General features: G+C 63.0%; 3 protein-coding genes across 26 annotated transcripts in view; 1 reads left to right on the forward strand and 2 right to left on the reverse strand.

Annotated features, from left to right (window-relative positions):
* Positions 1-26,345, reverse strand: part of LOC142087402 (protein CBFA2T3) — a 305,429-nt gene that overhangs the window by 130,900 nt on the left and 148,184 nt on the right. For 21 of the 24 annotated variants that reach the window (XM_075161605.1, XM_075161606.1, XM_075161618.1 and 18 more), the window contains 5 exons: positions 19,611-26,344; positions 18,214-18,312; positions 17,964-18,107; positions 16,741-16,833; positions 15,053-15,828 (listed from right to left, as the gene is read on the reverse strand). The exons of the other annotated variants lie outside the window; for them this stretch is intronic. In XM_075161605.1, the coding sequence (XP_075017706.1) occupies positions 15,643-15,828; positions 16,741-16,833; positions 17,964-18,107; positions 18,214-18,312; positions 19,611-26,344 (7,256 nt within the window). In that variant the 3' untranslated portion in view covers positions 15,053-15,642. Of the gene's footprint in view, positions 1-15,052; positions 15,829-16,740; positions 16,834-17,963; positions 18,108-18,213; positions 18,313-19,610; position 26,345 lie in introns of those variants that run through there. 24 annotated transcript variants of the gene reach the window in all.
* CDH15 (cadherin 15) lies at positions 1,344-7,296 on the forward strand. Its single transcript, XM_075161176.1, has 14 exons — positions 1,344-1,394; positions 3,103-3,255; positions 3,435-3,590; positions 3,672-3,816; positions 3,900-4,060; positions 4,262-4,390; positions 4,496-4,681; positions 4,753-5,006; positions 5,146-5,288; positions 5,362-5,598; positions 5,679-5,918; positions 6,332-6,468; positions 6,548-6,703; positions 6,783-7,296. The coding sequence occupies exons 1-14, from the start codon at positions 1,344-1,346 to the stop codon at positions 6,978-6,980; spliced, it is 2,346 nt and encodes a 781-aa protein (XP_075017277.1). The 3' UTR covers positions 6,981-7,296.
* On the reverse strand, positions 7,323-10,829 carry SLC22A31 (solute carrier family 22 member 31). Its single transcript, XM_075161601.1, has 9 exons — positions 10,476-10,829; positions 9,805-9,908; positions 9,570-9,724; positions 9,280-9,448; positions 8,795-8,940; positions 8,572-8,680; positions 8,288-8,502; positions 8,036-8,147; positions 7,323-7,939 (listed from the first exon to the last, which is right to left on the reverse strand). Exons 1-9 carry the CDS (start codon positions 10,827-10,829, stop codon positions 7,591-7,593), a joined length of 1,713 nt encoding a protein of 570 aa, XP_075017702.1. The 3' UTR covers positions 7,323-7,590.

The following is a 26,345-nucleotide window of genomic DNA, read 5'->3' on the forward strand; positions in this document are numbered from 1 at the left end:
CCACCGAAACGCCGCACCTTCCCTTGCCAGGCCCAGGGCTTGGTTCCCCGGGAGGGCGAGGAGCCTCCCCGGCCCCCCTCCGCCCTGCCCGGGGCTTTCCAGCCCTGCTGCAGCCGCGACCCCCGGGACCCCGCGCCGGCGCTCCCCGCTGCGGCACCCCGGGCGGCGGGGACCACCGGTGTCGGGGCCGGTGGCCGGGACGATGCTGCCACCTGGTGCCGCGACCTCGCGGTGCCGCCGGGACCGGCCCCGGGGGTCGGGGGGCAGCACCGGGACCAGCATCGGGGGTCGGGGGGCAGCGCCGGGACCGGCCCCGGCAGTCGGGGGGCAGCGCCGGGACCGGCCCCGGGAGTCGGGGGGCAGAGCCGGCAGCGGCCCCGGGGTTCGGGGGGCAGCGCCGGCAGCGGCCCCGGGGGTCGGAGGGCAGCACCGGGACCAGCATCGGGGGTCGGGGGGCAGCGCTGGGACCGGCCCCGGGGGTCCGGGGGCAGCGCCGGGAGCGGCCCTGGGCGTCGGGGGCAGCATGGGGACCGGCAGCGGGGCTCGGGGGTAGCACCAGGAGCGGCCCCGCGGGTCGGGGGGCAGCGCCGGGACGGGCCCCGGGGGTCGGGGACAGCGCCGTGACCGGCAGCGGGGACTGGGGGCAGCGGGCCAGGGGCCTTGCCGGGGCTCCAGGAGCAGCCCGGGGCCGCTCCGCCCCGTGGGAACCCGCCGGGGCCGGGACACGGCGGGGCGCTGCTGTCCCTCCCCGAGCCCGCGCTGGCCCTGGTCCCGCCGCCAGCGCAAGCGGCACCGGCACCGGGCGCGGCCGGGGACCGGGGCGGGCTTGCCTCGATGGGGGGCGCGGCGGAGCGGGGCGGGCAGAATGGGTCCCGGTCCCGGTCCTGGTCCCTGTCCCGGTGCCCGTCCCGGTGCCGGTCCCGGTGCCGGACCAGCCGTGCCGGGGCAGCGGGGCCGGGTCTCTCCCTCCCCGCCCGCCCCGTCGCGGCATCCCCGAGTCGCGCCCGGCGACAGCTGCCGCGTTCCCGCCCGCCCTGCCCCGGGGGCCGCGCACTCCCGACCCCCCCGCCCCGGGCAGCGAGGATCCCCCCCCCCGCGCCCCTCCGCATCCCCCCGAGCCCCCCCGGGCCCTGCCAGGCCCCCCCGCCGCCCGCCCCGCCGGGCCCCCGCCGGGCAGGGGGTGCGGGCTCCGGGCCGGGGGGGCGGCGGGGACAGCTGCCCGGCCGGGGGGGCCCGGCCCGCTCGGCAGCACATGTGCTGTCACTCAGCCAGCCCCGCCGTTATTTTAGCTCGGGGCCGGCGAGCGGCTCGGGGCTGGCGGCCGGACTGCGCCCCGCTCCGCCATGGGCCCCCCGCTCCTCCTCGCCTGCCTGCTCGCCCCCCTCTGCGCTCGGGTAAGGGGTGCGGGGGGACGGGGAAGGGGTGGGGATGGGGATGGATGGGGACGGGGACCCCCCCGCTCCATGCCCCGGGAGGGCCAGCTGGGATGGGGAGCCCCAGTGCGGTGCCGGGGGGGCAGCCGGACCCCAGACGCCGCGGAGGCACATCCCTGGGGGTGGCGGGGATGGGGGTGGGGGTGACGGGGGCTCCGTGCCCCTCTTGGGGCATTTCCCACCCCACAGATGGCAGCGGCAGGGGGGAGCCTGCGGCTCCGGCACACTGCCTGCGTTTGTGGAGCGGGAGATGGGATCTGGGGGAGGATTAGGCACTCAGAAACACTCTGCTCCCCCCTTTCCCACCCCAGTCGCGGTCCCAAACCCCTCTGCACCCCCCTGTCCATGCATGTTCCCCCAGAGCCCCTCACTGTGGTCTCAGGCCTGAGCCACATGCGGCCGTTGGGGTTCTGGCCTGGGCCCTGCAGCCGGGTGCTCAGGGCAGGGGAAGAAAAGGGACCTGCAGGGGACGTCCCCCCAGCAGCAGGGCCCCCATCACCCCCCACCGCCTCCCCATCTGCCCTGAGCTCCAGCAGCCTCCCAGGGAAGGGGGGGTCTCCCCTGGGGAGGGCAGAGGGACAGCTGGAGGCCGTCACAGCCTCAAAACAAGCCCCTTGTCCTGCCCATCGCATGGGACTGGCACGCAGCCCCCTCCCCTGCACTGCCCCGCACCATCCCCACAGACCCCCAGCGCAGCCATCCCCGCTGCCCCGCTCCCCTGCCCCAGGCAGGGTGCACACACAAGGACCTGGGGCACCCCGGGGCACCCCAGCACCCAGCAGTGCAGCCGGATGGGTGCAGATGTGGATGGGTGCAAGGCCTGGCGCTGCCCAGATGTGCTCCTTCCTCGGGGAGGGGACAGCGCGTGTCCCCAGGGCCCAGGACGAGGGTGAGCCCTGAGGAACGTGGTATAGAGCCCCACACCACAGCTCCCTGCCCCCTCCTAACCCCCATCTCCCAGCCCCCACGCCTGCTCCCCACAGCTCTGGACTCCCATGCCACCCCCCCAATTCCCTGATCCCCCCAGCCCAGTCGCTCACGGCCCCTAAACCCATCCTAGCCCCCACAGCCCCCTGACCCCCGCTGCAGCCCCCCCATAACTCCTGCTCCCGCAGTCTCCATTCCTAATCCCCCCCCTCACAGCCCCCAGCTCCATCCCAGCCCCTCCAGCTCCCTTTTCCCCCCCAGCACCCCAGCTCTGTGCCCCGGCCGGGCCACCCATGCAGCCCGAACCGATCCCTGACCCTTCCGCCCTCGCTGCCACGTCCATGCGGTGACGATGACGTGGGCTGGGGCCACACCAGGCGCTGCCAGGCCGGGGTAACCCCTTCGTCCCCACCGCCGGGGTCCCGTGGGGCACAGCCCGGCCGTGAGGTGGGGGCCGTGCCTGGAGCACCACTGGGGTTGTTTGTGGGGCACCCCTTCCCGGCGAGACTGGCGGGACGCCCGTCACCATCACACCAGGATGTCAGGGGACCACCGACACGAAGCTCCTGGGGGAGCTGAGTGGCCTCTCCGCTCCCCCAGACCCAACCCCATCAGGGGGTGCCAGCACCGTGCACCCCGGCACCATGCACCCGGCGGGGTGCAAGGCCCTGCCCACTGCCCTGGCACTGCACCCCACTCCGGAGGCTTCGGGGTCACTGGCAGCACTGTGTCCCCCCCACAGGGTGCCAGCCCAGCCCAGCCGGGTGCTGCAGCCCCGGGCAGCCCCCAGGCCTGGCGGCAGCACGAGGGTCCGCGGCGGGTGAAGAGGGCCTGGGTGATCCCCCCCATCAGCGTCTCGGAGAACCACAAGCGCATCCCCCACCTCCTGGTGCAGGTAGGCAGGGAGCCCCCCACCCTCTCTTCCAGGCGGCGGGGTGGGGGGCACCCTGGGCAGGGGGATTGCACCCCAGGAGGGCGACATGGCATGGGGGGAGACTCAGGGCAGAGGGGCACCCCAGGCAGGGGACAGGCGCCCCGGCCCCAGGACCACCAGCCCTGCTTTCCCCGGGGCAGATCAAGTCGGACAAGCAGCAGCCCGGGGGGGTGATCTACAGCATCAAGGGGCCGGGGGTGGACGAGGAGCCCCTGGGCATCTTCTCCATCGACAAGTTCACCGGGAAGGTCTTCCTCAACGCCATGCTGGACCGGGAGGAGAACGACCGCTTCCGGGTAAGGATGCTGCCCAACCGCCCGCAGCCCCCTCCCCGGCCCCCCCAGCCGGGCCCTGACCCACCCGCCCTGCGCCCGCAGCTGAAAGCCTTCGCGCTGGACCTGGGCGGCGTGACGCTGGAGGACCCCACCGACCTGGAGATCATCGTGGTGGACCAGAACGACAACCGGCCGCTCTTCCGGCAGGACGTCTTCACGGGGCGCGTGGTGGAGGGGGCTGAGCCAGGTAGGTCCAGCCGGGGGGCCGGGGCTGGGGGGGCCGAGCCAGCCCCCACGCCAGCACCCACTGGGGCGCTCCTGCGGCCGCAGGGACCTGCGTGATGACGGCGGACGCCACCGACGCCGACGACCCCGACACGGACAACGCGGCGCTGCGGTACTCCATCCTGGAGCAGGGCACCGCCGGCATGTTCAGCATCAACGCCACCACCGGCGAGATCTGCACTGCGCGGCCCGGCCTCGACCGCGAGGTAGCGGGCACGGGGGGCGCGGGTGGCACCGGGGCAGCACCGGGACTGGGGGCAGCCAGAGATCCCCAGCTGGTGAAACCATATCTCCAGCCATCAGCAGAGCCAGGGGTGGGGACAGGGTGGGTGACCAGCAGTTGGGGGACCTCTGGGCTCCTGGGGGGGTGGAGGGTCTCAGCACCGGCCCCCCCTCCTTCCCCGCAGACCGTGGGGGTGTACAACCTGACGGTGCAGGCAGCCGACATGTCCGGGGACGGGCTCACCACCACCGCCACGGCCGTCATCTACCTGGAGGACATCAATGACAACCCTCCCGAGTTCACCAAGGAGGAGGTAGGGTGGGGGGACGTGCGGGGGTCAGCGGGGTGGGAGCCGGCCCCCCCGGGGGCAGCAGCATCCCAAGGGGGCAGACACCGGCCCCACGCCGCTCTCCCCCAGTTCTCCATGGAGGTGGAGGAGCAGGCGGCCGGCGTGGACGTGGGCAAGGTCTTCGTGCACGACAAGGACCTGGCCGGCTCGCCCAACTGGCTGGCCAAATTCACCATCCTGGAGGGCGACCCCGAGGGCGCCTTCGCCATCCACACCGACCCCTACACCAACGACGGCGTGCTCTCCGTGGCCAAGGTGGGCACGGGGCAGCCGGGGGACCGCGGGGGGGTCCCATGGCTGGGCTGACCCGCGGCACCTCTTGGCAGCCGCTGGACCATGAGGTGCGGGACCGCTTCGAGCTGACGGTGTCGGTGCAGAACGAGCAGCCGCTGGAGCCTGCGGCCCCCGCCAGCCCCCGGGCACTGGCCACCGTGCGGGTGCGGGTGCGGGACGTGAACGAGGCGCCCGTCTTCCGCGAGAATCCACGGCGGATCAGCGTGCTGGAGGGGGTCCCCCCGGGCACCCCCATCACCACCTACACTGCCAGCGACCCTGACACCCGCCAGCTCCAGACCCTCACGTGAGTCCCAGGCCACGGGTTTCGGCACCCGGTACCCTTGCATCGCCTCCCAGCACCCACCGCGTTCGGGCTCCTGCGTTCGCAGCCTGTGGTGGGTGTTTCGGGGGGGTGATGGTCTGCACCCCCCCTGCGCCCACAGCTACGCGCTGCTGTACGACCCGGCGGACTGGCTGCAGCTGGACCCCTACGCCGGCACCGTCCGCACCAAGCGGGAGCTGCTGCACCCCTCCGCCTTCCTGCAGGGCGGCTGGTACATCGCCCTGGTCCTCGCCCGCGATGACGGTGAGCGGCACCCCCCTGCCGTGTGTCCCCCCTCCCGCCGTCCCCCCCTGACCCCTCCGCTCTGTGCCCCCAGCTGAGCCCCCGCTCTCCGCCACCGGCACCCTCTCCATCGAGATCCTGGAGGTGAACGACCACGCGCCCCTGCTGCAGCCGCCGGCCGGGGTGGTCTGCGGGCGGCCGGGCCGCGGGGGGAGCCTGCTCCTGGGGGCCACAGACGACGACCGGCCCCCCCACGGCGCCCCCTTCCACTTCCAGCTCAGCCCCCAGCACCCCCAGCTCACCCGCAACTGGAGCATCACCCGCTTCAATGGTGAGGGCTGGCCGGGGAGGGGGGTGCTGCATGGGGGGCCGGGGGGGCCCCGCTCACCCCCTGCCCCTCCCCTTCTGCAGTGACCCACGCGGTGCTGGCCGTGCTGGTGGAGCTGCCCGAGGGGCCCTACTCGCTCCCGCTGCTGCTCCGGGACTCGGGGACCCCCCCGCGGGAGCGGCAGCAGCTGCTGAACCTCTCGGTGTGCCACTGCGGCCGGGACGGCACCTGCGAGGACGGTGTCCTGGCCGCTGCCACCGCCGGGGCCGGCATCACCCTCGGGGCCCTCATGATCATCCTCGGCAGCAGCATCCTCCTCCTTGGTGAGTGAGACCCCCGACCACCCTCACCCCCAGCCCTCCCGGCCCCTCCAGCCGGCCCCCGCCGGCACCCCAGCCCCGTGCCCCTCCAGCGCCGGCCCTGGCCGCCCGTCCCGAACCCCACCAGCACCTCCTCCCCCACCCCACCATCTCCCATCCTGGTCCTGGCCACCCCACCCAGTCCCTACCCATGACCCTCATCACCCCCCCCAGCAACCCCTTCTGACGCCTACCAAGACCCCCCCAACCATTTCCCTCATCGCCCATCCCACCCCATTACCCCCCCACCCCAAATCCCCACTATATCCCCATCCCACTCTCCCAGTCCCACCAACTGCATCCCGACCCAACCAGCACCCCCATCGCCCCCCGTCCCCCCGTACCCCACCCCGTGCCCACCCGCCCTCTGCCCGCAGTGCTGGCGGGGCTGGGGGCAGCGCGGGTGCGCGGGCGCCGGCGGGCTCTGCGCAAGGGGCTGCTGCAGCGCTCGCGGGACGACATGCGCGACAACATCCTCAACTACGACGAGCAGGGCGGGGGCGAGGAGGACCAGGTGAGCAGGACCCGGGGAGGGGGTCCCCGGGGGGGGTCCGCCCCAGCCCCGCACCCCTGACCCCCTCCCGTCCCCGCAGGACGCATACGACATCAACCAGCTCCGGCACCCCGAGCTCTTCCCGCCCCGGGCCAAGCCGCCGCTGCGCAGGGACGCCCCGCTCAGCTCCGCCACCCCCCCGGCCCCCCGCAAGCTGCCCAGCAGCCCCTCCGACATCGAGGACTTCATCAACGAGGTGGGGACGGGGCCCGGGGCGTCCCTTGCAGCCAGCCCCCCCGCCCCGGCCGGGCTGACGGGGCCCCCTGTCCCCGCAGGGGCTGGAGGCGGCCGACAGCGACCCCAGCGTGCCCCCCTACGACACGGCCCTCATCTACGACTACGAGGGCTCGGGCTCCGTCGCCAGCCCCCTCAGCTCCATCGTCTCCAGCCTGACGGACGAGGACCAGGACTACGACTACCTGAGCGAGTGGGGGCCGCGCTTCCGCCGCCTGGCCGACCTCTACGGGCAGTAGCGGGGGCGGGGGGGCAGCGGGGGGCTGGCACACGCGTGTGCACGAGATGCCCAGACGCAGCGGCTTTGCACGTGGACATGCACAAGATGCCCGGCCGCAGGGGCTTTGCACACGCGCGTGCACCGAGAGACCCCAGCGCAGGGGCTTGCGCGCCTGCACGCGCCCGCAGACCCCAGGCCCAGCAAACCGCAGGAGGGCAGAGCCCTGGGGGGACGCCCCGGGGAAAGACCCCGCAGAGCCAGGGGGGTGAGGAGCCCCCCGGTTCCCCCGTAATAAAGACCCCAGAGAAGGGGGCCGGTGGCAGGGGCGCCGAGCGGGGCCCCCGACCACGCCAGCCGCCCGTAGAAACAAGGCACTTTTATTGGCAGCCCGCGAGCGCCCACCACAAACACCCCGGGGGGGCATCACCCCCGCCCCAGGGCTCCCAGCACAGCTCCTCCTGGGGCAGGATCCGGCCCCGCCGGGGGGTGGGTGCGCTGCCCCCCCCAGCCCAGCTATCACACAGGTCCCGGGTGCACCCCACCGTCCCCGCAAGCACCCACGGTGCTGTGGGGGGGTCCTGGCACTGTGCTCAGCCCCCCAGCAGCAGGGAGACCCTGGGGGGGCACAGCTACGTCTCGCGGGGGGCGGCCGGGGAGCTCAGCATCCTCTTGGTGGAGGCGGCGAGGCGGGAGTAGTCGTGGGGGATGCCGTGGGGGGCCAGCAGGGGCAGGTGGTCCTCACGGGGGGGGCGGCGGAAGAGGGGGGGCCGGCGCTGGCTCTCGCCGTCCTGCAGGGACTGGGGCAGGCCGCGGCCCTGGCTCTCCGGCAGCAGCATGATGCTGAGGACGGCGAGGATGGCGAAGGAGGCGAACACCACGTGGTGCAGGAAGAAGCCGCGGCTGTTGGGGATGGCGGTGATGGGGGCGGCCGCCTTGCCCACGAAGCTGGCCCCCACGACGAGGCCCAGCCCGGCACCCCTGCGGGGGAAACGCACTCAGAGGGGGCCCGGGGGACCCTGCCCGGGTGCCCCCTCACCCCAGCGTGGGCCAGGGGGGTGGCAGCTCCCCCCTTACCTGACCACGGTGGGGAGGACCTCGCTGGCGAAGAAGATGCTGAGCATGGTGACGGCGTGGGAGGCGGTGATGCCCACCACGGACAGGGTCAGGACGATGAGGTCCAGCAGGTCTGATGAGGGGGGGAAAGCACCATCAGGGGCCAAATCCTGCACACACACCCCCCCAAGCATCCTGTTCCCATGCCCAGCCCCCCCCAGCTGGGGGCCGCAGCCCGCCGCAGGGAGGGCGGGGGTCCCGTGTCCATCTTACACTGGGTGAGGGCCAGCAGCAGGAGGGAGGAGATGCCGGTGAGGATGGTGCAGAGCAGGAGGACGGCGCGGCGCCCGAAGCGCTCGGCCGTCAGGCAGACGAAGAGGCAGGCGGCCGCCTCGGTGCCCACCAGCACGAAGTAGGAGGAGAAGAAGCGGGGCAGGTGGGGGGCCAGGTTGCGGGTGAAGCAGTGGCGGATGCCGGAGCCGATGAACCTGCGGGAGAGTGGGGTCAGGGGGCTGAGAGCGGGACCCCCCCTCACCGCCGCCCCCCCGCCTGCTCACGCTGCGAAGCCAAGGATGACGCCGTTCTTCCAGATGACCCTGGTGCCAAAGATCTCGCAGACGGCGTGGTACCGGGGCTGCGGGGACCCCTCAGACAGGGACTCCAGCTCTGCCGGGACAAGGGGACCCGGGTTAGAGTCGGCACGGTCCCACCGCCCCTGGCACCGCAGGTTTGGGGAGGGGGCCCAGCGGCCGCATCACCCTCGGCAGCCCTGCCACGCACCCGCGAGGAGGCTCTCCTGGTGGCAGGAGCTGTCGTCGGAGCCGGGGCTGCTGCTTTCGGCCAGTGCCTGCAGGGTCTTCCTGGCCCTCTCCAGCTGCCGCGTGGCCAGCAGCCAGCGCGGCGACTCCAGCAGCAGCGCTGGGCACCTGGGGCGCGAGTGTCGGTGTCACGGGGCTCCCCAGGGGCCTGGCCCCCCTCCAGCGCTGCCCCCCCTTCCCGGCTTCCAAGCGATGCTGCCCAGAAACCCTCAACTTCAAACCTGAGCAAACATTTACCCAGGGCGGAGGGTTCCCCGCGCTCCACCTGGAGAGCCCCGGCCAGCCTTTGATCCCCACCGCAGCCCCGGGCAGGGTGTGCCGGGCTGGGGGGCTGCCCTGCGCTCCCCGAGCATGGCTTGGTGCCAGCCCCAGGGCACGGCTCAGCCCCGCTGCGGGTGGCAGCCCCCTCCCTGTGCATGCAGGCCCCCGGCCCGGGGGGGTCCTTACCACCAGCAAGCAGCCAGCAGAGCCAGGATCATGGTGACGGCACCCTGCAGCACCCGCCAGTCCCGGCACAGCACGGCCAGCCCCGGCAGCAGCAGCTCCCCGGCAATCCAGAAGAAGCCGGCCACCATCGTCACCCCCAGCCGGTGCGGGGGGTCACACAGCTCCAGCCCTGGCAGGGGGGGCGAGGGGTGCACCGTGGGTGCCATGGCCGCAGGGCATCCTGCACCCCGGAGCATCCTGCACCCCGGAGCATCCTCGGTCCCCACGCAGACGCCCGCCGGCACACTCACGGGCCACGTAGAGGGAGAGGAAGGCGCCCGCCAGCGCTGCCCCGAAGAGCAGCCGCGCGACCAGGACCATGACGAAGTCCACGGCCAGCGCCACGCCGAGGCCCAGTGGCACCGCCAGCACCAGGGACACCACGAAGGCGGGCCGGCGGCCAAACCTGCCGGGGATGGGCTGTGAGCAGGGCTGGGCATGGTGTCCCCCAGCCCCGGGGGAGCTGCCCCGGGGACCCCCGGTTACCTGTCGCAGGCCAGGCCGGCAGCGACGCTGCCCAGTGTCCAGCCCAGCAAGTGCGTGGTCTGCTCCAGGGGCACCTTCCAGCGCGAGGCGCACACCAGGTCCCACTGCGGGTGAGGGGGGACGTGGTGGGGAGACGTCTGCGTGGGCGTCCCAGCAGACGCCCCCCGCTGCTGCCCACAGGGCTGGGATGGACGGGGTCAGGAGCCCCAGGAGTTACCTGGGGGGGTCCTGGCCAGCCCCCACCCCACAAGCAGAAACGTGGGGCTGGATGTGGAGGGACAGTGCCCTCACTGTCTCCTGTCCCACCTCAACGCCCCTTCCCCGCAGGGCTCCTCCCAGCCACCCCCAAAGCCCCTCCACGGGGGTCTCCCACCTTCTCCCCCCGAGGACCCCTCTCCCTTCCTCAGGATCCCTGGTTCCCCCCAAGCAAACTCCCTCTCCCCCCAGGCCCCCCCCGGCTCCTCCCCCTGCTCATCCAGGGCTTTCCCGTGGGACCCTTGCTGGGGTCCCCAGCTCGGGCTACCCTTCCCCCCCTTCGCCCCCGCCCCCGTGGCCTCCCCTCACGGACACCCCTTGACCCCTCCTGTGCCCAGGGGACACCCCCAGCCCCCTCCAGCACCCCCGGCCGCAGGGGGGTGTCCCCCCCGCTCCGACCCCGGGACCCCCCCGACCTGGGTGACGAGGTTGGAGCGGAGGCCGGCGGCGGGCAGGGCGTAGTGCCAGCCGCGGGTGCAGGGCCCGGTGCCGTTGGGCCGGGCGCCGCCGGGGCCGGGGCCGGCGGGGCGGTAGCGGTAGAGCTGGCAGGGGCTCCAGCCGCCGCGGAGGCGCGGGACGGCGGCGCGGAGCAGCGCGGCCCCCGCCAGGCGGCGCAGCGGCGGCGGCAGGAGCGCGGCGTCGGGGCGGCAGCGGTGAGGCGGCGCCGCGCCCAGCGCCCACCCCAGCGCCCACCCCAGCGCCAGCGCCGCGCACGGCGCCCACCCCCCCGCCGCCCGCCGGCCCCGCGGACGCGACCCCCCCGCCGCCATCACCCGCCGCCGCCGCCGCCGGGGATCGCTCGGGCTCGGCGCGGGCAGGTGGGGGCGGCACCGCCGCGGACCGGCCCCCGCGGGGACCGCCCCCGCCCGGCCCCCGCCCCGCCCGGCTTGGACGCCCCCACGCCGGGCTCTGCCCTCCTTAAGCGCCGGTGTCCCCCGACCGGTTCGGACCCTCAAGGCCAGTCCAGCCCCCCAGCCCGGTACTGTCCCCCCAGCCCGGTATTTTCTGTCCCCCCCAGCCCCGTACTGTCCCCCCACCCCGGTTCTGTCCCCCCAGCCCGGTTTGGTCCGCCCCCAGCCCCGGTTCGGTCCCCCCAGCCCCGGTTCACCCCCCCAGCCCAGTTCGGTCCCCCTCCCCATGGTGCTCCAGGCCAAGGCACCCTCTTGGCACTGGGTGACCCCGGGGTCCAGGTGGTGCTGGGGGTCCCAGGGGTGCAGCCGGGACCCCCGGGACCACCCACAAATGCACCTCGGCCCACCTAAACGTCAAAGGGGGCCGGTAGGGTCTGGCTCCCCCGGGAAGGGAACTGGGCAGAGCCCCACTCGCACCCAGCACCGCAGTGAGCCCGTGGGAAGAGCCAATGAAGCAGCTGAGTTGCAAACAAGCTTTTTTAACTCCTCTTCTTAAAATTTATTTACGAACGTGGTCTCTGAGGGACAGCAGCACCGCGCTGGCGCTCAGCTCTGTGCATGCAACGGTACAAAATCACATCTGCCTTCGCTTTTTGCCTCCCTCCGCGGGAAGTCGTACAGCCGAACGGCTGGGGTGCCGCGGCGGCGCAGGGCCCTCGGTGCCCAGCACCGTGTACACAAACGATGGCGTGAAAAAAAGACATCGACGCGTTACAGCCCAGGCAGCCTCGCCGCTGCTCGGCCCACACGCTGCCACGCAAGTCCGACCAGCACCAAGAGAAGGTGGGACCTGGCCTGGGAGGTACCTGCACCCTCCTACGTGGCCGGGAGGAGCGGCACCGGGAGGAAAACTTACCCCAGGGGACTCCCGAGCTCCCAGCACTGGGGTCGGAAGAGAGGACGGGACTTTTCTTGCTTTACCCGGCTAATTAAAGGTCTCTCCATGCTTACAGAGATTAAGTTACAGTTGTTTAACAAAAGAAAGAGCAGGGCTGGAAATGAGTTAAAAAGTAAGTGTTACTTGTGGCCACTTTCCTGCGTTCTGTCGAAAGAAACCCCCGGAGCAGAAGCAGCCCCCCAGCCCCAGCCCCGGCGCTTGCACCGCTCGCCCACCCCGACCCGGCAGCCCTGGGCAAGGACGGGGGGAAAAACCACTCTGGCTCCAGCCAGGGCATCACCACTGCAGCAAACCGCCCGTCCAGCTCTGCCTGCGGTGACCCCCGGTCCCCGCCGATTCTGCTGGTCCAGCAACAGGTCCCCAGTGCCAAGGCAGGAGCTGGGGGTCGGACAGGACCCCCCGGCTCTTATGAAGCCGCTGAGACGCAGTGGAGCGAAACCCTCAAGGTCCCGGGCTCAAGGACTGTGGAAAATTCCTCAACTGGCTGCAAAGCTGGCGGCAGCAAGGGGGGAGCCGGGTGCGGAGGCGTCCCGGCACAGCGGGTGCTCTTCTGCTGGGGACCTGCGCGGCTGCCCTGATGCCAGCACCGTGAGCCTGTGCTGCCTGCTGCTGCCTGCACCCTGAGGGCTCGGTGCTCCACACGCTCCCAGACCTCCTCGGCTGCAGAGCATCGCATGCGTGGAGCTGAGCAAGAGCTGGCGCTGCTGAATGAGGCGAACGGGGCTGGAAAGCGGTCTGGGATTCAGCGGGTCCCCGCCGGTCCCCCCAGCCAAGCCGCACCAGCAGAGGAAGAGGAGCCAAATCGTGTTTGTAACCTCCCCGCGTCCAAAAGCATCGGCCGAGACATTCAACCAGCACGTGTGCCCAGTGAGACTGAACAGAAAAAGCCGGAGAACCAGGCGCCGACAGCGGGCGTCCGTGGGGGCCAGCCCCTCGCCCCGGCTGCGCCAGCCCGGCGTCGGCAGCTGCGGGCAGAGAGGCGGCGCGGGGGCGCGGGCAGCCGGGCTCGCTGCCTGCCGGGAAAGGTCGGGCAGCAGGTGCAAGGCAGGCTCAGAGGTCTTGGGAGAGGCCCTCGAATCTGTCTCCAGCCACGTCCCCGCGAGCTTGCGCTTGAGGATCGACTTTGCCAACTGCATGAAACCCGGGCTGGGTTACGGCTCCGCCGAGAGCCACACGTCCAACGCAATCCCCCGCAGAAGAGGCCGCCGTGCCGGCACGCAGCAGTGGGATGGAGGCAGGAAGAGCTGGCACCCAACCCAAAGGCAAGTCAGGCGTCGCCGAGCCTTCCTACCATGGACCAGCTCCAGCAGAGACCCGTGAACCCACGCACGTGCGTCCCCGGCCCTGCACCCGCACCGCGTGCGTCCCCAGCCGGGAGGTGAAGCCTCCCCGAGCCTCCCCCCGTTTCTCCCGGGCTGCGGAGGAGCGGGGCACGCTGGGGGCTGAGCACAGCACGGTGCAACTGCTCCTGCCAGACCCAGTACGATCTTTTAATGGGATTACAGGCTTCTCTGGTCTCCGCAGGGTGCAAACACCGGGGCCAGCCCCAGCAGGGCCGAGCCGGGCTCCCGCGGGCACTGCCTCAACCCCCTGCAAGGCCCAGCCTCTGCTGAGCCCGCCGGGCCGGCAGCCGCACCCCGCTACCTCCATCTAGGTTTTGCAGTTCAGAAAAGCAACTGGAGTCAGGCTGGCGCTTGCAAACAAGGGAGCGCAGATGCAGCGCGCACGGAGCAAACGCCGAGCGCACGTGGGGCGCACAGGGAGGGTGCATGGCAGGGCTGCCCCCAGCCAGGCACAGGGCTGGCGTCGGGACTGGCGCAGCCGGGAGCACCGCGTGCTGGGTGGCACCGTCCTCACCAGCCCCACGAGCAAAAGTGAATTCAGCCAGCGGGGCAGCCATGATCCACACAACAGATTTCTGAGGTTCAGTATTAAAAAGAAGGGAAGAGAAAGGAGGCGGCTGGGAGCGCGGCGGTGGGTGGCGCAGCACCCTGGGAGCCCGGCAGGCGCCCGTCCCCAGGCACACGGGGCGGCAGCACCCAGCACGAAGCACCGCTGGCTGCAAGCCCGCCGCAGGCTCCCGGGCTCCAGCTCACCCCGGCAGCGCCGTGCCAGCCGCCGGGGAGCCATCTCCCCATCTCCCTGCCCGCCCCACCAGCAACCGGCCTCTTGATCCAGAAAGCACCGGGCACCCACGCCCCAGCACGACAACCTGCAACCCCGGGGCAGCGCTGGGCTCCAAGTCCCTTCCCAAGCTTCGCAGCCCCAGAACACCAGCTCCTGGACTCGCAGCTGCTGCAGCCACACGGGGTCCGTGAAACTCGCCAGCCCGAGCCCCAGTGTCATTTGTCACATCGCTCTCTGCCCCCGTCGGCAAGTGGCACAGGGGGGCTCCCCTCTCTCCACAGTCCACCCTGCCACAACCGGCTGCACAGCCGCAGGGTCGGCACCACCGGGTGTCCAATTCCACCGAACGCAGAAGGGCAAGGGAAAGAGGAGGAAAACGACGTGGTGGTAGAAATCAGGTCAGCATCTGGAGATCCCTGCAGCGTGGTCGGCAGGTCGGACGACCCCTGCGTACCTGAGCTTCCACGTAACACCGCACACCGTCCTGGCCCTTATTTTTTCCTTGACAGGGAAAGTGGTGCCTAGGGTGAACTATACATACAAAGATAATTTTAATTAATTTATTTATTTCTTTACACATAACTGAAAGTGATGTTACAGTACATAAGTTATTTACAACTGTGCAGTAATGTGTTGCAAAATAAATTATCTAGAAGGCAGCAAAAGTACATTGTTAATGTATATAAAAACTGTACAGCATTTATGGGATACAATTTTTCTTTATATGAGTATTGGCTCTGTAGTGTTTTCAAGTTATGTTCTCAGAAAGAGAAACGAAATGCCCAAGATTAAAGGAAAAAATATATAAACCACATGGATTTTACTCCATTAAAAACACAGTTGGCAAAGTCCTTTCTCTGCGTCACCATTTCCCCGCCCGCCGCTGGCCGTGCCGCCCCGGCGCACGGTGCGCAGGCGGCTCCTCTGCTCTTCCGAAACGGTGGCGAGCGGCTGCTGCGGGGCGCTGCGGGCGCACCCCGCCTCCGCAGCCCGGAGCCGTCCACACCTTCAGAGCCGCGTCCGCCCAACTTGGACGCTGTCTTTTTGTTTCTAATTGTTTTTGTTTTGTTTTTTTTGTTTTTTTTTTTTTGTTTTTTTTTTTTGTTTTTTTTTTTTTTTAGACATACCCAGGATGGAACGAGAAACTCAAACACCCACCCCTCCCCCCATGGTTTCCTACTGCAGCTTCTCCGAGAGGAGATCCGCGACCGGTGGAAAACAGAGAGCTGGAAATCACGGTGTTCACAAGTACATGAATCACGTGGTTGCTGGCCCCGCTCAGCAGCTTCTGCAACACACAAATGGTGTCCTTGGCCTCCTCCCTCCACGCCTCTGCCAGTCTCTTGGCCGGTGAGTGCTCGCTGCCCGCGCAGACCGGCTGCCTCCCTGCCGCAGCAGCCGGTTGGAAAGGAGATGCGCCCCGGCCCGCTGCCCGGCGGAGCTGCCGTCAGTCCGGAAGCGAGGGACGCGTTGTGAAGAAAGTGCAATTATTTTTCTTATTGTTTTGTTTTCTGCCGATAGCTGCTTCCTCCTCCTCTGACCAGGGATTCATCAGCAAGCGGTAAGGGTGAATGTGAGCTCGACCGCCCGACCTCGGAGGGCTCCCGTCCTTGCCAGTTTTCAGTGATGTCTCCTGGTTTTGAACTGTCATGCCGGCAAGAGCACAAAGTCATCGTTCACGTCGACCATTGGCACATAGAACGAGGGCACCTCGTTCACGCAGAGGGATTTGTGCCCCGCGGGGTCCAGCTCCTGCACCTTCAGCTGCCACTCCATCCTTTGCACTGCGTTCAAGGCGGCAGCTTCGTGTTGCTGTCGCATGAGCAGGCACGTCTGGATCGGGGGAAAAAAAGCAAGCAGAGATGAGGGGTGAGCGGGAGAGGGCAGGAAAGGCTCCTGCAAAGGCAGGGGACCTGCAGCCATCGCGGTGGGCAGAGCAGCAGACGGAGCGAGGGATGCCACACACAGCCTCGCAGGAAGAAAACCTGCACTTGGGACGTCTGCTGAGCCCAATTCCAGCGGGAGCCGGGGCAGGGGCAAGCCCGAAAGGGCCCTGAGGGGCGGCTTTTAAAGGCTCATAAGCACTCGGAGCACTGGCCCCGCTGGTGACGGCCTCGGCAGACAGCCCCCATCAGCGGCCCTCGGCTGCCCGAGAGCAAGGTCCCGCTCCCTTCGTGGGAGCTGCCAACTCCCTCTGTGTCACCAGCTGAAAGCGCAATCGTCCCTGCTCCCTACCGTGCCCGGGTTTGTCACCCAGAGCTCTGCACAGCACTCTGAACATCGTTGCATGGGCTCCTGGCACCTCGAAGCTTGCCATAGGTTTTGAGCTTGCTGCAGCATGTGTTGCTGGCGAAGAGCGGGCCCCGAGGGTTTAACTGACCGAGAAAGCTCCAGACCATATGGCACGAAGCAGAGTAACAGCCAGCCAACCCTAAGCAGAATGTGTCTCCCTTCCCCCTTTTTGGAACCAGCAGAGGCAACTGCGCACCCCTCGTCCCCGCAGAGGCTCCCACCGCTCAGCCGTGCCTGCACAGAAGCGTCCCCCACCACGTAACGCTGCCCAGGCCACCTCGGGACACCTGCTCCCCGCAGGTTTTTGGAAACCAGACAGGCAGCTTTCAGGCTACAGCAACAGCCGGGACCCCTCTCAGGGAAACCCTCCCTGGAGGAGGCAGAGCCGCAGGACCGGCTGCTGCCCACGCGCCGCGGCGGCAGCCCGGAGCGCCGGGCCCCCGCGCCTCTCACCTTCATTCGATCGTACTTGTCGTCCACGTCTTGCAACCAGGAAATGAACTGTCGCGCGTTGAAACGGTCTCTGACCGATTTGTTTTCGTCTCCCTAAGCAAAAGACAGCAAAAGGGAATTACATGGTAGATTTTCCTTTTTCACTTTAAGCAGCCACAGGACTAACAGGCCGCATTCAAACCCCTCTTAGGGCACACACTCATCAGAAACAAGAAAGGTGCCTGCAGGGAGGGAGAACAGAGCACGCTGCTCCCAGCTGCTCTTGCAGCCCTTTGCCAGGGGCTTCAGCCTCAGGTAGAGAGCACACACGCATGCGTGCACGCACTCCCCATTTTTGCTTGCTTTGCAGAGAATCTGTCTGTGCCAGCCCGTCACAGCACCCTCCTTCAACTCATGCCCAAGATCGCAACGTCTTCGCTGTGGAAGCACAGACACTTGGCTGGGAAATGTCAAGGGATACGTCAAGGCTCCTGGGTCAATACGCCAGGTCGCTGATAAATTCCAGGATCCTGTCCCTGCACAGGATCCCTCCTGCAATGCAGCAGCGTGCTTCCCCGAGCAGCCGGGCTGGCGGCAGCTGCGGTGCGCGGGCTGCAGAGGGTGCTGGCGGGATGGCTCGGGACCACCGCAGCCGCACCGCCACCGGCTGCAGAAACCGGACACGGTTCCCCCTTCTCCGGCACAGGACGACGTGCAATCAAAAGAAGAGATGACCACTTTTTGTGGGCTGTGAGACAGAGCCTGGCTCTTCCAAAGCCACTATTCAGACACAAATCAATTTAATGGCTCTCTCCCCTTCCTTCAACAGGAAAAGATATCCCGGAGTGTAGTAAAATAAATCTTTCAAGTGTGCTGACGATCCTGATCAAGAAGAAAGGCAGAGACTCACGATAAACATGAGTCATCTCTGCTCCTAAAGAAACACGATGCTCCCTGTATCCCCGTGTTCCCGGATGCATTTCCTTCCCCGGCACGCACGCGGGGTATCCCAGAACACGCGACACCAGAAACTGAGTCAGATTAGGCAACCTGGGCACGTGTTGGGGAGGGCTCCGGCAGGATGTCCTGCGTCTGTGTGCCGCGGGGGGTGACAGGCACCTGAGCAGGGAGAGCACCAATAACTCCTGCCTACATCCCTCCCTCCGTCCAGAAAAGCACCGTCTCCCTCAGGGTCTTGCACAGCACCTCTGAGACGCTTCTTCACCACCAAGACAGGCACTGACCTGATTTTCTAGAGGCATGTTATAGACCTCGGAGTCCAGCAGCATGGTGCAGGCACTGAAGGGCACAGCCTGGTTGGCAATAGTCCTTGCTGCCCGACAATGAACTCTCAGGATCTCCTGCTCGCAGGAGACGATGAGCTTCTCCTGAGGAAGAGCAAACGAAGCAGTGAGCGTCGCAGCCTCCGTTTCCCCAGCAGAGGAAATTTGGGACCTCTTCCCCAGCAGGAGTTTCCCCGGTGTGCTCCCTTACCCGCTCTATGCTGTGCTGGAGCCGCAGCTTCCCCCGGACGGCTTCCTGCTGCTTGAAGAGCTCCTTCAGAGGCTCCGCGAGCGACGGCGGCGGGGCGATCTGCGGGCACACGACAGCGGAGGGTTAGAGCCAGCGACGCGGCTGGGCGCACAGCCCGCGGGGGCTGCCTGCTCCCCCTGCCACGCAGGGCCTGCCTGCGGCACGGCCGCCTAGCCAAAACGCACCTTGGCCAAGGGCTCGGGGAGGGAGTCGGTGCCACCCCGCAGGGTGCTGTACGGAGCTCGCCGGAGGAGAAACTCTGCCCATCTCCTCAGCAGGCAGGCGGCAAAGGACAACGTCCTGCCAGTGCTCAGACCACAGCGAGGGGCGAGACGACAGGGCAGGAGGTGTCCAGTGCCGAGAGACGAGCTCAGCCTGCAGAACCTGAGCCTAAACCACCTCACGTGCTGCAAGGGCCGTCTGTAAAGGGGCCCGAGCGTGTCTGACGAAGGGGATGATACTGCTGGGGAAATACTGCCGTGAGCAGCCCTGCCTGCGCACCGGGAAGGGTGCCTGTGTCCTGATCCGTCCTGCGCTTCCCTGGGGAGCAAGGCGCTCCTCAAGCAGAGCCCAGGTTGCAGAACAGAGGAGCAGGTGGCTCTGGGTTAGTCCAGGAAGGAACAAGCAGATGCGAACACAAGCTACAACCACTGCGGTGCTGGGGCAGACAAAGCGCGTATTAACTCATGCGCACAGGAACTCACGCGTGGGCTACACTGCAGCAGAAATACCCGCAGACCGGGGTATTTCACCCTGCCTGCAGCAGGGAACGAAGCCTGACGTGGCCGGTCATATCGACCCTCCTCCTCCAGGCTGGATCCCGGATTTACTGCCTGCAGCATTAAGTTTATTGATGCATTTGTATTAGCAAGTCCTTTCATGCAGCACAGCAGTGAAATCCCATCGCCAAGGAGCGAGTGCTATCAGCGAGACAAATATCAGAGCTTGGGAAAACGAAGGCAGGAGCTAAGAGCCACCTTTTTCCTACAGTCTCCTAGGTTCGTTATCCAATTACTGTACTGCTTGTAAAAGCAGTTTTGCCTTCCAGCCTCAAATCCAGTGGATTCATACAAACTCGCTCTAACGCCTGAACAAATCTCAGGTTCCTAAGCACAGCCCAAGGTCTTCCCTGCAAAAATACAGCACGCAGAGGATGCATTTATCACGCGGCCATCCACTTACCGAGGTTTAGATTTGTCGTCATGAGCATGTTCTAAAAGTAGGCTAAAGCAACGGCTGGGGTGCCATCGGCATTGCAAGGACGCTCGCGGTGCAGAGGGGACAATGTGGCTGTGCTTGTACCAGCAAGGGAGGGGACAGTCCCTGATGCTGCGGTTTAAAGAGAGAAGGGGACTCACCACTGGAATATGGAGCTTGCTTAGAGGCTTGCCATCCAACAGGTAGGAGCCTGTATAGGTGACATATTCAGCGTAGCACTGCGGAGCCTGGGGAGTAATATAGCAGAGGATTTTCCGCTTCTCTTCAATCTTTTTCCTGATCTGGAGGTACTCAAAGTAGGGGTTGGACCTGTCACTGTGATAAGGTTCAATGTCGTCCAGTTTTATAGCATCTACGATAGCTGCCAGTGTTTGCTGTATCATCTCCCTCGTCTGCTGCGTGGACGTGTTGATCTGCTGCTGCAGCTGCTGGTTGGAGCGCTGGAACCGGCGCTTGCGCGGGTGCTGAGCCTGGGAATCGTCCTCCTCTGTAATGCGGCCTTTGGCACGTGTGGCGGGCGCAGAAACGGGAGGAAATTCCTTCTCAGAAGAGGCGGCGTTCTGCTTGTTTTGGTTGGCGAGCATCTGAGCCCGGTTCCTGGTAATCCGCTGAGGAATCTCTTCTATTTTGGGCGGTTTGGGAGCTTCTGCTACTGGTTTTTGCACTGGTTCAACGATTTCTGCTTGAGCGTTGCTCGGAGGTGCGTCTGCCTGGGACGAAGGGACTTGGCTCCCACCGCGTGCCACAGCACCCTCCTGTGAAACGCTGCCCTCGGCGGTGGCCACGGGTGGGGGACAGGTCTGGGAGCCGCTCTCTGCCACCCCACCAGAAGAAGACAGGTCTTCGTGCACGGCCTCCACCTCTTTGCTTTCCGTCTGAGCAGACTCGGACGGCGTCTGCTGGAAAATCTGTGCTTCCGAGTCCTCTGCTCCTTTCTCCTCAGCTACGTTCAGCGCTTCTGAGGTGGCTTCTTGCGCAGCCACTTCTGGTTTCTGCTCCTCTGCTTGTGGCTCCGACTCCACGGGGAGGACAGCAGTCGCCTGGCTGGCTGGCGGCTCCTCCGGCTCACCGGACGCTATTACGGACGCGCTCGCTTTAATGATCCCAGCGCTTGTCTCTGAAGCAGCTGCTGGGCTTTCTTCTACCGTTTCTGCCTCCGTCATCTCCGTCTCTGCAACATCCTTAGGTTGGAGCGGCAGCTCTGGTAGCGAGAAGGGGCCAAGGTCCAAGTCATCTTCTGTATTGGTGAAGGGATCAGGCCACGTTACCGCCTCCTCTGTATTTGCAGGCGCGGCGTTATTGTTTTCCAAATAGTTGTTTTCTGGCGCGCTAACAACTTCTGCCTGAGGTTCTGCTGGCATACAAGGGGGCTCTGGAGGTATCTCAGGTGCTTCTTCTGGAAGAGGCTTGCAGTTATTGAAGAACGTGTCTAACCTAGTAGGGGACATGTACGGAGCTTGCTCTTCGGCATGTGCTATTTCTCCTGGAACTGCTTCCTCAGCATCCTCCTTGACTTCATCGAGCCCCGGTTCAGACACTGACAGAGGGTAAGATATGGGAGAAACGGGGTAGGAAGTATCCGTGGGAATGAAGGCTACCGGCGTAGGATGAATGGGCTCTAGGGAACAGAGCGGAGGTTTGGGGGACTCGGAGAACCTCTGGGGAGATTTCATCAGAAGCTCTGAGCCCACGGACCAGCTGACAGAGTGCTCAGCTGGGTTACCCATCAGGCTGGGAGGAATGGCGGGGTCAGGGTTTCTGGAAGGAGGGTTATCCCAGTCTATATTGTTTTGTTCTGGCATACCCGAACTAAAATGGTTTTCTTCAATTGGTGGTAAGTAGGTAGGTTCTGGCGGCATAATGGAGGCAGTAGCTTGCTGCTCTTCCGTGGTATCCAAGGGCATGCCGAGGTCGGGGGGAAGAGCACTTTCTACCGAAGGAGCCAGCAACTCATCTCTGTGCGAAGGGGAGGATTTTGCTTGTAAACCAGAAAAGACACTTTCAGGCGACTGGGCGACTCCGCTGACAGCTCCTGGCGCACAGTGCAAAGCTTCCACTTTCGGTGACGAAACCCCATAATCTGGTGAGTAATACCCGGGAGATAAACACTGGAACTTCTCCGCAGGAACAGAAGGAAGGGGAACTTTCTCCTCCATTAAATGCTGCACTGGAGAGTCGTAATTTGATGTTGCCGGGACGCTTTGCTGTCTGAAAAATTTATCCCCGACACTGAATTCTTCTTCAGGTGCCCTTCTGATATCAACCGAGATGGAACGATAAAGGTTCGTGGAGGGTATGGTACGAGTCGGGGTCTGACTCGGATTCTCGGGGAGCCCGCTGGAAACATTCGTGTATCTGTCAAAGAAGGATGGAGAACAGGCGTTCATGGACATCGTGGATATGGGCAGCGAGTGCTGCGAGTCCGCGCATTCAAACATCAGGTCCGTGTAGTCTTCGTTGCTGCACGAAGGAGTCCTGGGCGTCTGCATCACCTCCTCGTAGCTTGGACAAGAGACGACGGATGCTGGGGTCGGGACTCCCGTCGGCCGGTTCTGATCCGGCCTGGGAGACGCCGGGAGGATCTCCTTCAGCTGAGGACCCGTTATCCAGTCCTTAGAGTCTGTCCCAACAGCAGGCTGCGCCTTGTTTTCCGGAGACAGTATAGGAGTCAGTGGACCCAATTCTTTAAGTTTCTTGTCCTTGAGCTGAGTATCCAGCGTTAACGGCTTCTTCGCTGCCAGATCCAGACTCCTCTTGCGCGCATCTTCCGAGCTTTTAAGTTTGTCCTTTAATTTGGGGTCTCCGGACCTGTGCCTCATTTTCTCCATTTGCTTCATTCTCTCTTTGTGCCTTTTGTGGCGCTCCTCGATTTCCAGGTCTTTCTGGCTTAGCATCCTCTCAAAGCTGGTCATCATCAAATCACCGTCTCCCAGAAGTTTCTCCCTTGGCCTGGTGTCTTTCTTGCCGCTGTCTTTGGAAAGGGTTATTTTTTCATTCCCATTGCTTATTTTTATTGACTCTGATTTGTCTTTCTCTTGGTTCTCCTTGAGCTTCTCCTTCAGCTTGGTTTCACTGAATTTGAGGTTGTCCTCCTTTGATTTATCTTTAAAGGTGGTAACTTGAGGACTGTCCTTGTCTTTAAGTGTTGACTTTGGCTCGTCTTTGTGATGTTTAAAGAAACCATCTGCATGTTTGTCTCTATGCTTTTCCTTTTCCTCCTTCCATTTTTCCTTGTGTTTATCTCGCTTCTTTTTCTCTTTAACTGTGCTGATGGTGCTGGAACCGTAAGTCTTTTCTTTTTCCGCCTTCTTTGACAGCTCTCTTTCAGAATCATTTTTATCTTTCTTTTCAGAAAATAAGTAATCAATGCTTTTCTCTGGTTCCTCATCAGGCTCTGCCTTCATGTTGTAGGAAGTGCTAAAAGCCTCCCCATCCACAGAGAAGTCTTTTTCATAATGAGCGGAATCCTTTCTGCTGCTGGAGTCTTTGAATTCTTCTGTTTTTTCCTTTTTCTCTGTCTTCTCCTTCTTCGCTTTTTCTTTCTCATGACTTTTCTTTGACGAAGATGAGGAATGTCTGTGTCTCTCCTTCTCCTTGAGTTTGTCCTGCAAGCAGGGTAAAGGGAGAGAGTCCTTAAACTTTTCTTCAGCGGCATCAGTAAGAGAGAGGTTAGAAGACTCGAAGAGGCTGGTCAGTCCTGGATCTTGTCCCCTATCGGTGAAGCTGTCAGAAGAGATCTCGCTGATTTTGTCATTGGAGTCATCTCTATAGTCATTCAGAGCCTCCTCCTCCAATTTCTCCAGCAGGCTCTTCTCCGACTCCCCTCCTTTCGAAGACTTCTTCTCTTTGGAATGCTCTTTATCCGGCTTCTCCTTATGCTTGCTTTTCACCTTGTCGTCATTGGCGTGTTTCTTTTCAACCTTTTCTGGGAGCTTTTGCTTGTTTTTCTTCTCTTGAGTGGAATCGATGGACGTTCTGTCTTTCCTGTCCTTGTACTTCTCGGTAGAGTCTTTCTCTTTCTTCTCTTTGTGTTTTTCAAAGGAACTCTTCTCCTTCTTCTCTTTTCCCCCTTCCGATGTGCCTTTGTCCTTTTTCTTCTCCTTGGAGTCCTTATCTTTCTGCTTCTCTCCTGAGTGCTGCCGGTCGGAGGAGTACTTGCGGTGCTTGTCGGGGTACAGCTCCTTCTCAGCAGCTGCGCCATCGTCCTTCTCCTGCAGACTGTCCAGCCGATGCATTTCGCTCCCAGCGGAGTCGCTGACTTTGAACCCAGACAAGCTGTAATCATCCCTCTCGTCTTCGCTTTCATCTGTGAAGATGTCTGCAATGCTGTACCAGCTTTTCTCCTTGCCTTTCTTCTCATCCTTTTTCTCGGAGAAGTCCTCTCGATCTGCGGAGAAGTTTTTCTCTTTCTTCTCTTTAACCTGGTCGAAAGAACTCTTCCTTTCCTTGTCTTTGCTGTGCAAGTCTTTGTATTTCTCTTTAGTTTCTTTTTTCTCTTTGAAACTCTTGTCTAGTTCTTTGTCCTTCAGGATTTTCTCAGGAGCAGCTTTTTCATTTTTCTCCTTCTCACCTTCTTTGGATTTTTCCTTGTATTTTTCTGGCTTCACCTTTTCTTTTTTTTCTTTATCGGGAGCATCCTTCTTCTCCTTTTCCTTCCCAGAATGGTGCCTCTCCCAACTCTCCAGAGTTTTACCGCTGAATTCGGGGTCAGACTTATCCTTGAAGAACGTTTCGCAGCCGTATTCTTTGAAGTCATCTCGATAGGGCTCCTCCTGCTTCGTTTTGGTATCTTTTCGATCTTTAGAGCCATCAGAGGAATCTTTTCTGTCTTTGTTGGTTTCACCTGTATCTTTTTCTTTCCTCTCCTTGACACTCTCTGCAGAATCCTTCCTTTTCTTATCCTTTTCAGGCAAATAACTAGGAGTAATTTTGTGTCTGTCCGTTTGGTCCTTTTTCTTCTCGGAGCTTTTGTCCACATAGTCCCTTTCTTTCTTCTTTAAGAAAGTGTCCTTTTCATTACGTTTCTCGTTGTATTCCTTCTTCTCTTTCGTTTTATTTTCCTTTTTCTTGTCCTTAATTTCCTCTTTCACGGGTTCTATGATTAGTTTTGCCACGGTGTCATTTTTAATCTCCCTGAAATCTGTTACTGGAGAATCCCAGCTATCTTCACCTTTGAAATCGAAGGATGAATCAGAAGACAAGTCTGAGAACCACCTCTCTTGCTGATCATCCGAAAGGCTGAACTTCGTGTCCTCGCTTTCGGGAAATTGGTTTTTGTTATTGAACTCATCAAACCCAGACTCATCCCTGTAAAGTTTTTCTTTTTTGCATTTTTCTTTCTCCTCCTTGAAGGATTTTTCCTTCTCTAGTTTAGAAACCTTCTCCTCCTTCAGCTCGTTCTTCTTTTCAGATTTTGACTGCTTGTCCTTTGACTTCTTCTTTCTCTCCTCCTTGTGTATTCTCGGCTTCTCCTCTTTGGGAGACTTCTCCTTTACAGGTTTCTCTTTTTCTGATTTACTTAATCCTTCTCTGAAGGATTTGCTCATGTCTTTACTACCATCTTTGACTTTTCTTAATGATTTCTCCTCTTTTGAGGATTTTCCAGTCTCATCTTTAAACAACCACTCCTTCTCCTCTGCTTTACCCTTGGGGAGCTTTTCCTCCTTCTTACCGTGTTCTCGCTCATGCTTTAACACTTTCAATTTGTTTTCGACTGGATTTTCTGTCTCTACTATCAAGCCTTTCTCAGGCTTTTGTTTAGAGTCCTCAAACTCAAAAGAAAACGTTTTGATTATTTTAATGTCTTGGCTGATGGGACACTGCCCCTTCTCCTTGTTTTTATGTTTGTGTTTTGTTTTATGCTTTTTAACAACCTTCCCCTCCTTGTCCAGCTTTGGAATTGCTCCATCCACATTGCTATGGAATGAATTCTTTTTCTCAGAAACAGTGTTGTGTGGGGTGTTTTTCTTTTTGTGCTCTGGTTTCTTCCTGACTGGCTTTAGTGACTCTAAGCTCGAGTCCTCGGACGAGTAGTCTGACTCGCTCGTCAGTCTCGTCCTGGTGGAGTCCGATAAGGAACTGACATCCGACCAAGCTGGAGAAGATATGGTTTTCCAATTGTCCGTCCTCCAGTGCTTGGAGTGCTGTTCTGTAAGATTAGGATTATGTTTCTGGGATGCTAAACTCCCATGAGAAGAGGTCGATGAGGCAGACAGAGAGTTAAACAAGGAGGATTCCTTTAGCACTAGCCTGGAGTCCTTTACACAGCTAGAGCTCTGAAGAGAGTCTCTATCATCCTCCTCACTCTCCACGTTTTCACTCTCTGATTCAGAGGAACAAAATTTGTCATTTTTTTTGCCAAACCGAACCTCTTTGCTTTTCGTCTCCTTCTTCCGCTTCTTTTTTACTTTGCTTTTCTCCTTCTGCGGTTTTGTGCTGGCGGGCTCCCGAATCTTGCTGCTGGGCAATATCGAGTGGGTCGAAAGTCGCAGCTTCTCCCCCGTCCCCACAGCAACGCTGGTCTCCTCCTCGTCCGAGCTGTCCGACAGGATGCGGTGGGCAGCTTTCTTTGGTGTAATTGTGTTATTTTTAGTATATGTTTTCACTTCCATTTTGGGTATGGAAATGAAACTGTTTGCTTTAGTCTCTTTTCTGTAATCCTTTTTCAGCAAATGTTTGTCATCGACGGGCGGGACCCGGTCCTGCTCATCATCCTCATCAAATTCATACTCATCCTTCACCGGGGTGATGGTTTTGGGGGGCTCCTGGGCCTTGGGCTTGTGCTTCAAACCCTTCTCAAACTCTGAGTCTGTGTTATTGCCATCAACAGAGCTGGAGGGAGCGAAGGAAGGGGCATCCTCCTCTTCTGAGGTCTC

The sequence above is a fragment of the Calonectris borealis genome, chromosome 12 (genome assembly GCF_964195595.1).
Source record: "Calonectris borealis chromosome 12, bCalBor7.hap1.2, whole genome shotgun sequence".
NCBI classification, from domain to species: Eukaryota; Metazoa; Chordata; class Aves; order Procellariiformes; family Procellariidae; genus Calonectris; species Calonectris borealis.

Bases quoted from the DNA above. Each gene is read 5' to 3' on its own strand.
- SLC22A31 (XM_075161601.1), bottom strand. From the start codon at position 10,829: ATGGCGGCGGGGGGGTCGCGTCCGCGGGGCCGGCGGGCGGCGGGGGGG. The intron at 9,909-10,475 runs GTCGGGGGGGTC...CCTCACCCGCAG, and splicing joins GCTCCAACCTCGTCACCCAG to TGGGACCTGGTGTGCGCCTC. The intron at 7,940-8,035 runs GTAAGGGGGGAG...TTTCCCCCGCAG, and splicing joins GTCCTCCCCACCGTGGTCAG to GGGTGCCGGGCTGGGCCTCG.
- CDH15 (XM_075161176.1), top strand. From the start codon at position 1,344: ATGGGCCCCCCGCTCCTCCTCGCCTGCCTGCTCGCCCCCCTCTGCGCT. The intron at 1,395-3,102 runs GTAAGGGGTGCG...TCCCCCCCACAG, and splicing joins TCGCCCCCCTCTGCGCTCGG to GGTGCCAGCCCAGCCCAGCC. The intron at 4,682-4,752 runs GTGGGCACGGGG...ACCTCTTGGCAG, and splicing joins GCGTGCTCTCCGTGGCCAAG to CCGCTGGACCATGAGGTGCG.